Raw genomic sequence first — 13,479 nt, forward strand, 5'->3', positions numbered from 1 at the left:
GAGAAAGAGAGAGAAACAAAGACAGAAAGACAGAGAGAGATTTCATGAGTATGTCTTCATTTAGTGGCTCTGAACAAAAAGCAGCACCAACAACTCACCTTCTAGGGGGCCGTTTGACCTTCCCACCCAACAACCCTAGAGGCAATAAAGCATCTTCCCCAGTAACTTCTAGTCATACTTCAAGTACACATCCAGCTGTCTCTGTTAGCCAGCCTTCTATGAATGGAACCTCTCTTGTAATGGGCACTTCTGTTTATCAAACACAGGACAAGAACCGTTGTTCCTAATGTATGTCATGGTCCTGCATGATGCCACGATGCTTTTTGAAGCCTGATAGATGACTAGGTGGGTAGATAGGTGGGCCGACAGTCGGGTGCTAAGACAGCTAGGTGGCGCTGTGGATAGAGCACTGGACTTGGAGTCAGGGAGCCCAAGTGCTTCAGGCACTTAATCCAACCATATAACCTTGGTATAACAATAGTACCTACCCCACATGCTTGTAGTGAGGACCAAATGAAATAACACATATAAAGTGCTTTGCAAAACTGAAAGTACTATATAAATGCTAACTATTATTATTGATGATATATCTATACCTATATCTATGCCTATGCCTATGCCTATCCCTATCCCTATCCTTATCACTATCCCTATCCCTATCACTATACCTATACTGGGTGTTCAAAAAGTCAGTGCAATTTTAAGCTTGAATAATAGTTTTAGTTAAAGTAACATTAACAATATATTAATAGCTAATATATGATAATAGTTAATGACAGTTTTAAGCTTTAATCACTTAAAACCATACTGAGACTGTTGGTACATCCTGCATACAGTGTTCCAGGCTATATAAATAAAAGATAGGAAGACATTCCCTACCCTCAAGGAGCTTACATTCTTTTTGTTGTTGGTGCTTTTTGTTTGTTTGTTTTTGGTTTTTTTTTTTTTTTTTGGTGAGGCAATGAGGATTAAGTGACTTGCCCAGGGTCACACAGCTAGTAAGTGCCAAGTGTCTGAGGCCAGATTTGAACTCAGGTCCTCCTGAATCCAGGGCTGGTGCTTTATCCACTGCACCACCTAGCTGCCCCAAGGAGCTTACATTCTAAGGGGGGAAAAGACAGCACACAAAAGGAAGCTAGAAAGGAAAGGAGGGACAATGGTCCTAGAGGGATAAAGTAGGTTGATTTAGGGGATACTATTGCCAAGGTCAAAAGAGTTCCTAAGACACCTGGGACATGTGTAAGTGAAGCATGTGGTATCAGAAAAGCAGGTAGGCTCATTCTCCTGGAGAAAGCACAAGTCTCCCTTAGAGTTAGGATTAGATTATTTGCCTTGCTCGGAAGGGCCAACGAACCCAGTTCACAAGCCTGGCTTTTGGAAGAGGAAGTGGAAGACTGATGGAACACCACTGTGTCAATCAGGAGGGGCAACTGAGATCAAGGCAGCTCCTCTGACCCAAGTAAACAAGTAGGTCAGGAATGGAAGGGTAAACAGAGGTACGGATGTCAGTTACTCTTCAGTTTGGAGCTGTCTGGGAGATCTTTAAGACATGGTAGACTCTCCAATAAGGGGAGCAAAAGGATATGATTTCAGGATGAGCAGGTAGAAGGAATTCAATCAAACCTGCTGTTTGACAACTTCCAGATGTTCCCCATTGGGAATTAATGGCAACAGGCATCCCTGCCTGCAGTGGCATAACCTCAGACACAGCTGACAAGAGAGATGGAGCCCACAAGGAGAGAAAGGGTGGAGGAGAGCTGGGGGTCTGTGCCTTGAATCTGACAGTAACCCTGAACAGTGACCATTGAGAGTGGGAGCAACATCACCTCTAATAATGAAGGTCACACAGATCTCTTTGTGTCTAGCCTGGCGATGGCCTCTGCTTGGCAGTCACCTTTGGGATCTGCCACAATGACTCTTATTCATGGACTGGTGCCCTGCTAGATGGAGGACCACTATCTTCTTCCTGGTGGTCTCCTCCTTCTGCTCCCCACCACCTCCCAAGATACCCAATGCCTAGCAGCTTTTAACCTGTTCTCAGAACCTCCATTTATACCAGAGGCCTCAGTGATTGACAACAGCTTGGAGTGCTGCTGATGCCTCATGCCACCAGGAATTGATCTTTCAACAGAGATCAAAATCTTAAAGGGATAAAGCTCTAATGCTGGAATTTCAAGCAGTAGGCAGAACTTGGGCTGCATTGGAGAAGTCTTCACTACTCATCCTGCTGTTATCAGACATTGAACTTCCTGGCCATTTCCTAAGATGTCTATATTCTAGGCATCACCTTCATTTGTCCTCCAAAACAACCTTGGACTCTGCCAATGGGTCTCTTAGCTCTAATAGGTGAATTTTTACTGTAACTTGCTTGGAATAAGGCTACCATACTTTTTCCTGGCTAATTTACTAAGCCAATGCATATATACCCCCCCCAACCCTTTTATGTGTTAGCTTATCCCATTAGAATGTAAGCTCCATGAGGGGTCAGTCTTGTATTTGTATCCCCAGTACTTTACACAGTGGCTAGCATACAGTAAAATGCTTAGTCAATTTTCCTTCCTTCTTTCTAGCTATTGATTGATCTGTCATCTATCCATCATCTCTATATCAACCAATCCCTCTATTCATCTATCATCTATCCATCAGCTATCTTTCCATCCCTATATCTATCAATTATCTCTCCATCCATCCTTCTGTCTATCTGTCTGTCAGAGAGGAACCCCTATGTCATCATTGGCTCCTAGTATCTCAGTTTCTCTAGCTTGGTGGGCTTTGAGGGGAATCCTAAAATTCCTTCAAAAGAGAAATCAAAAACTCCAAAAAAATTTCTTTGAAATTTAGTCCAATGTTCTATTACAGATGAAGAAACTGAGTTCCAGAGAGCGGCTGTGACTAACTCAGGGTCATGCAGCTACATCCCAGAAGGAGGAGTCCTGTCAAAACAGTCAAACTATACTGATATGGAATGTTCTGGAAGAGGAAAGCTTATCATAACAGACTTGGGGTGGGGAAGTGGGGGAGCAAGGCTCTCTCTCAAAGCCAGAGAGAGAAGGCAATGAGACAGCAAAAGCATGTTCTGGGATCAACAGAAAGAGAAGAAATATCTTCTGTTTCACCCAATGGGAAGAAAACCATGGCACTGGCCATTGCCAAGAGAACACAGGGAATGGGAAGGCGTGAAGGAACCTTAGAGCACAGAATTTCATGGCTGGAAGGAACCTTAGTGATCATCTGGGTTACCTCCCTCATTTTACAGAGAAGGGAACTGAGGCTCAGAGATAAGAAGGGACTTGCTCAACTGAGTAACGGCCGAAATCAAATAAGAAACCAAGTCCATGGCCTCCCATGGTGTTCTTGACACAAGTCTTATTCCTTAGTAGAATCAGATGATGGGGGGGGCAGCTAGGTGGCGCAGTGGATAAAGCACCGGCCCTGGATTCAGGAGGACCTGAGTTCAAATCCGACCTCAGACACTTAACACTTACTAGCTGTGTGACCCTGGGCAAGTCACTTAACCCTCATTGCCCTGCAAAAAATTTTTTAAAAATTTAAAAAAAAGAATCAAATGATGGGGTCACTAAGGTGAGGGATGGATGGTGACATGCTCAGCCTTTGGAGGATGATGTCAGTGAGGACAGCCAAGGACTCTCCTAAGGAGGAGAGATGCTGCCCAAGAGACACAGACGTGAAATAGATGTAACTCACCCAAGGTGAGGTCCATACCAGGAGGGACCTCATCAGAAGAGCCAAACTTTTACTAATCTGGAATGTTCTCCCCCAATCTGGGGAGAGCATTAGGTGGGTCCAGGTGGGCATATCTCCTTTGGGATTCCCTTAGGACCCTTTTTCTCCCAGAATACATAGCTAAGCTCATGGCAGGTGCTACATAAAAGCAGAAGTGGTTTTTTCAACATTCCTCTAGTATTTTTTATGATATTACTTAAACTTTACGATTTCCCTCAGAGATCAACACAGTGCCCTGTATACAGCAAATGCTTAAAAAATGTTTCCAGAACCGGCTGAGCTGGGCTTCAAGCCACAGTTTGGAAGCATGTGCCTCGATGACCACTAAAGGCCTTTCTAGCTCTAACACTAGAATTTTATCATTTTTCTCTGCTCTGACCCCCTCCCCTTTCCTCCCAAAGGGTGGAGGCAAGGCCTGGGCAGGGAACTGAGATTTAGAAATAGCTGCTTGATTTTTGAAATGAAGCCCATGCTGCCCTCCAGGGGTAGACCCTGGAATTCAGTCTTCCCTAAGAAGCAAGTGAAAACCTCCCTGTGCTTCCTTGTACGATGAGCCTGGAATTCTTATGAGAAGTTGCATCATCCTTTGGTCTCAAGTCTGGCAGAGAGCTAAAAAATACTTTGGTTCAACTCTCCCTCCACCCAATTTTGCAGAGGAGGAAACTGAGGCACTCTGAAGGCCCAAGGTCACATTAAATCAGTGGAAGAAGTGGGATCAGAACTGAGGTCTCAGAACTACTGGCCTGGTGTTCTTTCCATTCCCTAGAAAGATGGGGATGAGAATGCAAGTTCCCTGGGAGAAGCAGCCCAGGGGCTGAGGCTGAGAAGTCACTGACCGGCAGGAGGGCCTTTCCCAAAAAGCCGACTCTCAACCTAGCAGAGAACACTGGGGCCGAAGGGCCAGAGGGGCCTGAGGCATTACGGAAAGGGGCAAAGCACAAGGAGAGGGAAGCCCCTTGTGGGGCCGACAACAAACTGCCCAGTGAGCCTCACCTAACTTGTACGTGATGTGTTGAGGTTTACAAATCCCCTTCCTCACAATTACCCTGGGAAGTGGGTAGGTCGAGCATGATCATCCCCATTTTATAGATAAAGACAGGCTCAGAGAGCTAGAGTGGCACTGCGAGCAAATGATAGATCTCTGTCTGCAAGGCAATAGAAAGGTGAGGCTCAGAAGAATGACTTTGCCTTAGTCACACAGGTAGCACATTTGTTCAGTTGTTTCAGTCACGTCCAACTCTTCATGATTCCATTCAGGGTTTTCTTGGCAAAGAGACTGGAGTGGTTTGATAAATCCAGAGCAGGGAGGGGGCCTTATGATTCAATCCAGTCCAGCCCCTTATTCCAGAGAGGAGGAAACTGAGGCCCAGACAACCTGTGACTTGCACAAGGTCACCCACATAGTAAGAGTCGGGGCCAGGATTTGAACTTGGACTCTGTGACTCCAAATCCGGCTCCCTAGATCCTATCCTGTTTCCATTGCACCGTGATGCCCTGCACTCCTCCCTGGCCAACACCAAGAATGAACTGTGTGAGTGACAGCAGAGGAAAAGACCAGAGACCCAATCCAGGCTCTACTGTCTATCAGCTGTGTGACCTTGGGTAAGTCTCTTCTCTCTGGGACTCTTTTTTGTCATGTATAAAATGGGGATCAAAAGACATGCCCTCCCCATGTCATTGAGTCGCTTCAAGGAAGAAGCCAAAGCGCTTTCCTATTAAGGTTGAGTGCCAGAGATCGTTGGCCCCTCCCAGTGCCTGTTGGGGAAATCAGCTACCAGGAATCCTCAGGCACTTCCTGGGATGGATCTCTACTGCAAATGAGGGTGGTGCCTCAGTATGCCCAGGTCCTGCACTAAATCAGCACCTGGGGAAATGGATGACGTTGGGTCTGGTGCTGGGGGACTTGGCTTTGTGTCTCCACAACTTTGTGACCTCCTCTCCATGGCACCTCGGCTAAGTGGGTTCAGTAATTCAATGAGCATCTCAAAGGGAAGCTCTTAGCCTCAGTTTCCTTGTTTGTAGAATGAGGGGATTAGAGTAGATGACCTTTAAATCCTAGGGTCCTATGAGACAGTAGGCAAAACAAAGGAAGGCAGAGTACTGGCACCCCAAAATATCAGCTACCATTTTCTGCTAATAAAACAACAACAGAAAAAAATCAGAATAAAAAGCTCCTATTTAAACACGGTGACAAAATGTTCAGTTTGTGGACTCTGCTCTTCTCACTGCTTCCAACAGAGAGAAGATTCCATTCTTTGTCTTTCCCCAAACCCAGGGAGCCCTAAACAAAATGTCCCATTTTCATATGCTCGTAGATTTAGAGCTAGAGAGGGTCTTTAGAGGCCTCATGTCCATTTTACAGATGAGGAAACAGGGACCCATCCTGGTTAAGTGACTTCCCTAGAGTCATACTTGCCTAGTGTCTGAAGCAGAATTTTTTTGGGGTGAAGCAATTGGGGTTAAGTGACTTGCCCAGGGTCACACAGCTAGTAAGTGTTAAGTGTCTGAGGCTGGCTTTGAACTCAGGTCCTCCTGAATCTAGGGCCGGTGCTCTATCCACTGCGCCACCTAGCTGCCCCTGAAGCAGAATTTACACTCAAGGCTTCTAGACTTCAGACTGCCTTTCTCAACATGCCTTCCTTTCTGTCTTAACTCTTTTTTTTTTTTTCTGATCCAAAGCTCCCTGTGACAATAAAGGGACCACTGGCAAGGAAAGTACGTTAAGTGTGTTACCAGCTAACACTGTATTGGGAAGGGGATGACTAATTGGCAGCCAGCTGACAGCAAGTCCTCATAAAAACAAAATGAGGATCCAGGACTGGTGATAGAGTGGAGAGGATGGAGGGATCAGGAGGGAGAAGGCACCTCGAGAAGGCTGGCCTCACCCCCATTGGCTTGGCCTGGAATTCTCCAAGAGAACCATTCATTGGGTATGGAAGAGAGAGGATGGAGAGATTCTGATGGCAGAAGGGCCAAAGGCAAGGAGTCCAGCGGAGGGGCATTTCCCTATAGCAGGTGGAATGGAAGCTGCCTTGGGCGAAGTTACATGAGGGGAATCATCAAGTACCCCTGAGGATCTGGGAGGAGAGGCCTGTCTCTGGGCATTCCCACCACCTGCAGAAGAGGCACGTGCTACCGGAGAGGACTTGTCTGGAGCCAGCCGGGGGAAGTCACAGGCAGAGAATGGGACCGGTGCTCACCCAAGAAAAGGGCAGCCATGAAAGCTGTGATCACACTGCTGGCGCACAGGACCCCGATGTGGGACAGCTCAAATTTTTCTCCAGAGATGGCTTCCAGGATAAGAGCCATGACAGCAGCCAGCAGGCCCACCACTGTGGCTTGGACCTGTTGGGGCAGAAAGCACAAGTTAGCGCTTGTGGCAGCAAGGGACAGGGAGCAGAGGGGGTGAGACCAGGGAGGGAGAGGGAGAAGGGCGGAGAAAGGAGAGGGAGGGGGCAGCTAGGTAGCGCAGTGGATAGAGCACTGGCCCTGGATTCGGGAGGACCTGACACTTGACACTTGACACTTACTAGCTGTGTGACCCTGGTCAAGTCACTTAACCCAGAAGAAGAAGAAGAGGAAGAAGAAGAAGAAGAGGAAGAAGAGGAAGAAGAGGAAGAAGAGGAGGAAGAGGAGGAAGAGGAGGAAGAGGAGGAAGAGGAGGAAGAGGAGGAAGAGGAGGAAGAGGAGGAAGAGGAGGAAGAGGAGGAAGAAGAGGAAGAGGAAGAAGAGGAAGAGGAAGAAGAGGAAGAGGAAGAAGAGGAAGAGGAAGAAGAGGAAGAGGAAGAAGAGGAAGAGGAAGAAGAGGAAGAGGAAGAAGAGGAAGAGGAAGAAGAGGAAGAGGAAGAAGAGGAAGAGGAAGAAGAGGAAGAGGAAGAAGAGGAAGAGGAAGAAGAGGAAGAGGAAGAAGAGGAAGAGGAAGAAGAGGAAGAGGAAGAAGAGGAAGAGGAAGAAGAGGAAGAGGAAGAAGAGGAAGAGGAAGAAGAGGAAGAGGAAGAAGAGGAAGAGGAAGAAGAGGAAGAGGAAGAAGAGGAAGAGGAAGAAGAGGAAGAGGAAGAAGAGGAAGAGGAAGAAGAGGAAGAGGAAGAAGAGGAAGAGGAAGAAGAGGAAGAGGAGGAAGAGGAAGAGGAGGAAGAGGAAGAAGAGGAAGAGGAAGAAGAGGAAGAAGAGGAAGAAGAGGAAGAAGAGGAAGAAGAGGAAGAGGAAGAAGAAGAGGAAGAGGAAGAAGAAGAGGAAGAGGAAGGGACCTTGGGGCTCTTCTGGTCTAATCCCATCACTTGGGAGCGATCAGAGGAAGGTGCCAAAGATGGTGAAGGGCCTAGGGTTCATGGCATATAAGGAGACATGAAAGGAATTAGGGAGTTTAACCCAGTGTTTTCCACTGTACCATGGAATCTCTCTACCTTCCTCTTTCTTTTGCTGACAATCCAAAATGTAATCTGTCAAATCCCTGAGCCTGAAGCATTTCCAATCCTGTTCCTGTCTTTAGTGGAAGGGTGAGACCATCACCCTTCTACCCTTCTTTTAGAAGAAGAAATCCCTTTCTAAGGCCAAGGCTGGAATTTCCTATTAAAGAAAAGTCGTTGACCTGGTGTGTAGCCCAGGGGTAGGGGGAGGTCACATCTGCATATAGGTATATACAAAATAGAGGCAAGCAGTACATAGAGTGTTGGGCTTGGAGTCAGGAAACCTCAGAATCCAGCTTCAGAAATTTCCTAGCTATGTGACCCAGGGCAAGTCACTTAACCTCTGCCACTGGAGAAGGCAATGGCAAACTACTCCAGTATCTCTGCCAAGAACACCCCCATGGACAGAGGTCCGTGGGGTCACAAAGAGTCAGACACAATTGAAACAACTGAATAACAATCTACAAAACAGATACACAGTCCAGTGTTCTTGTGTACTTCCTGGGGACCCCAGGGATTTCCCCTACCTTTCTCTTCTGTGCCTGGCCTTCTGATAACCCCTTCTCCTCCTTGGGATGAGGGAAGTCCTTTTGGTCCAGAGCCTAGACCGCCCCCCCAAACAGTAACCATAGTCTCATCAGCTGTAAGATCATAATTTGATACATGAACATGACCTAGGTACAATCAGAACTATACTCCATTACAAATAGGGACTAGGTGGTCATAAATATATCAAGTGTACTCAAGAGGAGAATCATTACTTGATTCTGAGGAAACTGATATCTAAGGAGCCAGGAGCAGGAAACAAATAATGGTGAGAACTCCAAGTTTGTTATGATTTGAAGCAAAATGACAGAATTTTGCCAAAAACTTCAGTCTTTAGAGAATATTGGAGAGATCTGAAAACAGGAGATGTTACGACCGGAGAGAAAATCTGGAAGGCGAGATATTGAACTGAAGAAGAAACTGGCTAGTGAGGGAGATAAGAACATACATGTTTAAATAAATCAAATTTTAGCTAGAAAGAGGACACTAAATGCAGTAACAAGTTATGGAAAGAAACTACTACATCATCATCTCAAGAATGGTGAAGCCCAGCTTGATTTACAGAAAACTTCTCTGCTGCTCCGAGTCAAGCTGACGCTGTATCTAGAAGCTCCAGAACCTTTCCTAGGATTGAGGAAGGGCCCTCGTCCTAACTAAGGTGGAGGATTAACCCAGAGGCAGGATACCTCCTATGGAAAATTTCAACTGGAGAAACCCCTCAGGAGAAAAAGAAAAGCTGTAAAAGTTTAGAAACGCTGACAGCCTATACTATCAACAAATTCAATAGCTGTGGAAAGAGCAAAGTCACAAAAGAATTAGAACCAGCCAACCTTTAAGCAGGCGAAATTAGGGTGCCATAGGAAAAGTGGCTAATTATGTGTACCAGGCATAAAATTGAATTATGTGAGTTATATTTTATGGTGCTGCCTATTATATTTACATTCTATATATTTATTATCTGTTATCACATATCATTATATGAATTAAATTTTTTCCTCCTTGTATGTACTGCTGGAATATTTATTATGTCATATATATATATATATGTATATATATACATATGATACTTTTTTCTGTCTAGTAGTGCTTTGCATTTTGTATTCACTTTATATACAGTAATATTTTATAATTGGGGCAGCTAGGTGACACAGTGGATAGGCCTCGAGTCAGGAAGACCTGAGTTCATACCCAGCCTCAGACACTTACTAGCTGGGTGACCCTGGGCAAGTCACCTAACTTCTGCTTGCCTCAGTTTCCTCATCTGTAAAACAAGCTGAAGAAAGAAATGGCAAACCACTATAGTATCTTTACCAAGAAAACCCCGAATGGGCCCCACAGAGTAGACAAGACTGAATAACAACGAATAGGGTGGTAGTGGCTGCTTGGAGGAGAGGTCTGGTTCAAGAAATGTGGTGAAAATGGAATTGGTAGGACCTAGCAGATGACTGAATGCGAGAGTTGAGGGAGAGGGAAGAGTGAGGACCAAATGAGATTTGTCTTACCCTAAATTGGGGCAGCTGGTGATGCAGTGGTCCTGGATTCAGGAGGACCTAAGTTCAAATCCAGCCTCAGACACTTGACATTTACTAGCTGTTTGATCCTGGGCAAGTCACCTAACCCTTATTGCCCCACAAAAAAAATAAATTTTAAAAAATGCTTTTACCCTAAATGACTATTCAGGGACTGAAAACTACTTTGGCTACAAGGAGAAATGTAATACCAACTTAAATAGCCCCTCCACTCCCACAGAGACTATGGATGCTTTTAGTCTAAGAGGGAATAGAATCTTGGGAGAGTGGGAGTTTAGTTGTCATTTTGCAGGGAGTTTTAACTCTCATAGCTGGAGTGAAAGAAAATATGTGAGGCAACAAGAGAAAGCAGTAAGAGAATTTATTGGTCAAAGTCAAATACTGAAGATACATTTTCTGAGAGAACTGAGTTAAACCCTTATTCTCTAGAGAAGAAAACATATTAATAATTCTTGAGTGACTGTCTAACTGAGAGAGCTGAATCGATGGGCTTGTGTTTCCAGAGTTGCATACAAGTCAGCAGTTACAGGTGATAATTGAAGATGACTCTTGCTGTGATCTTTCACACTATAATACATTGTTGAAATATTTAAATATGTATCTAAATGGCTTCTAGTTAGTTAGCTAGTTAGCTAATTCTATTGTTGTTTTAATACATTGTATAGCCAGTTCTGTTTATATTTATTTAAGCCTGTGAAACTAGGGGGTTTGAGAAAGAGAAACAGGGAGGAGAGAGAAGATTGGGGGAAAGAAGTCTATCTGCTTTATGTTGTAAACTGGAGTAAGGATTCAATACTAATTATATTGTATATTTCTATTAATTTTGGAGGAAATTTTAAATTTATTTCCTGTTTCAGAACCCAAGAAGGGATTAATAAGGTAAAGAAGTCAAGTAGCAGCCTGAAAAGTGGAGGTTTGATGTGGTTGTCAACTAGTACCGGTTCCTGACACTCTCTATATATAGACTATAAAACCTACTATGTGTACATGTCATTTTCCTTGGTAGAACGTAAACTTCTTGAGGACAGGAACATCTTTTCTTTTTTTCTTTGTATCTCCAGAGCCTAGCAGTGTTCGGCACACAGTAGGTATTTAATAAATGCTGATTGATGGATTTCACTGAGGCTAGCCCACCACCTCTCCCCATCACCATTGCCTGGCTTTGTGTCAGTGTCCCAGGGTCTCTGTTTCTGTGGCCACTCCCCAACCGAAATTTTTTTAATCAGACAGAAGGTGAAATTTATAATCCTTCTCCAGACTCTGACTGACAAATTCTGCCCCCTAGAAATGACAGGAGATACTGAACACTGGAGAGGCTCACCTGGATCAGAGCGAGGTTACTACTGATCATTATTTGCTGCTGCTGACGGTTATCAACGATCCCAGTGTTAGCCTACAGAAAAAAAGAGTAAAAAGGAAAGATTCAGTAAGACTGGTAACCCAGTGGACATACATAGTGACACCTTGCTTCTACTCACAGCCCAGCTAGGTTAGGCAAGAGGGCATTGGCCCTGTCTGACCAATTCCTGACCTTTCTAAAAAGTCTAGAGGCCAAGCCACTAAGTACTAGTTAGCTAATTCTACTGTTGTTGTTTAGTTGTTTTTCAGTCATGCCCTACTTCTTTTTTATTTTAATTTTTTCAGTATTTTATCATTTTCCAGTTACACATAAGGACAGTTTTCAACATTTGTTTTCATAGGATTTTCAGTTCCAAATTTTTCTCCCACCCTTCCTTCCCTCCCTTCTCCCCAGGACAGAAAGCAATCTAATATAGATTATATATGTGCAATCACATTAAACATATTTCTGCATTAGTCATATTGTGACAGAAGAGTCAGAGCACAAGGGAAATACCTCACAAAAAGAATTAAAAAAAAAAACCAGCCCAAAAGTAGAAACAGTATGGTTCAATCTGCATTCCTAAACCACAGTTATTTTTTCTGGATGTTGAGAATATTTTCTATTTATGAAGTTCTTTGAAATTGTTTTGGACCATTGCAGTCATGCCCTACTACTTGACCCCATTTGTTTTTTGTTTTTATTTTTTTGTTGGTTTTTTTGCAAAGATACTGGAGTAGTTTGCCATTTCCTTCTCCAGCTCATTTTACAAATGAGGAAATTGAGGTAAAAATGGTTAAGTGACTTGCTCAGGGCACACACTGCTAGTAAGTGTCTGAAGCCAGACTTCAACTCAGAAAGATGAGTCTTCCTTACTCCAGGCCTGGAATTCTAGGCACTGTGCCACCCAGCTGCCCACCTGATTCTACGCCAACTCGAGACCCTTCACAATTTGTTGTAACCATTATAGCGATCATTAATATGGCACGTCGAGGTTTTCAGAGTGCTTTATGTTCATTACCTTATTTGATCTTCATGACAATTCTATGAGGTAGGTGCTATGCCCATTTTATAGATGAAGAAACTAAGGCTCAGTAAAGAAAATTGACTTCATTGTTCCTTTTCCAGTCCTGCCCTTCTAGCTAAGTAATACTTCCCTTCTCTGGGCCTCAGATTTCTCCTAGGTACAATGAAGGGATTTAAGGAGGTGCCCTGTAGGGTTCCCTAGGGATTAAATGATTTACAGTGCTAAACCTTCCCCGAGGATTCTAAAGCCACTATAATCTCTTAGTCTTAGGCACTTATTTATCTAAATTGTACAACTTGGCACCTTATTATAATTGTCCTCATTCACTAATTGCTATTTGGGGTTAAGTCCTGCTTCCCTGACTGAACTGAAAGTTTTCTGAAAGCAAGGAACCTTCCTTCTACTTCTGTATCTTCTAAAACATCTGACACATACAGTGAGTGCCCTGTCTGTGGTGCATTAAAAATGAACACTTGAGGGGCAGCTAGGTGGCGCAGTGGATAAAGCACCGACCCTGGATTCAGGAGGACCTGAGTTCAAATCCAACTTCAGACACTTGACACTTACTAGCTGTGTGACCCTGGGCAAGTCACTTAACCCTCATTGCCCCACCAAAAAAAAAAAAAAAAAAAGAACACTTGACTGATGGACACAAGAATTTTTTGAAGGGAAAGGAACCCTCCCCCATCAGCCCTTCCCACTTCACTGTCCTGCCTCAGGTAGGAAACCATTTCCTAATTAAAGTTCATATTTAGAGGAGCCTTTTAGGACTGAGGAAGCACTTCCCTCATGGGCAATGCCCACAGCATCAGCAGTGTAAGGACTGTTTATTCTCATTTTACTTATGAGGAAACTGACACCCTGAGGGACCAAATGACTTACCTAGAG

At 44.3% G+C, this 13,479-nt stretch overlaps 1 protein-coding gene across 2 annotated transcripts in view; it reads right to left on the bottom strand.

Annotated features, from left to right (window-relative positions):
- SLC41A3 (solute carrier family 41 member 3) overlaps window positions 1-13,479 on the bottom strand; it is a 63,627-nt gene that overhangs the window by 23,924 nt on the left and 26,224 nt on the right. For both annotated transcript variants that reach the window (XM_043977652.1, XM_043977651.1), the window contains 2 exons: window positions 11,547-11,618; window positions 6,945-7,089 (listed from right to left, as the gene is read on the bottom strand). In XM_043977652.1, the coding sequence (XP_043833587.1) occupies window positions 6,945-7,089; window positions 11,547-11,618 (217 nt within the window). The remainder of the gene's footprint in view (window positions 1-6,944; window positions 7,090-11,546; window positions 11,619-13,479) is intronic.

Source organism: Dromiciops gliroides, chromosome 1 (genome assembly GCF_019393635.1).
Source record: "Dromiciops gliroides isolate mDroGli1 chromosome 1, mDroGli1.pri, whole genome shotgun sequence".
Lineage (NCBI taxonomy): Eukaryota > Metazoa > Chordata > Mammalia > Microbiotheria > Microbiotheriidae > Dromiciops > Dromiciops gliroides.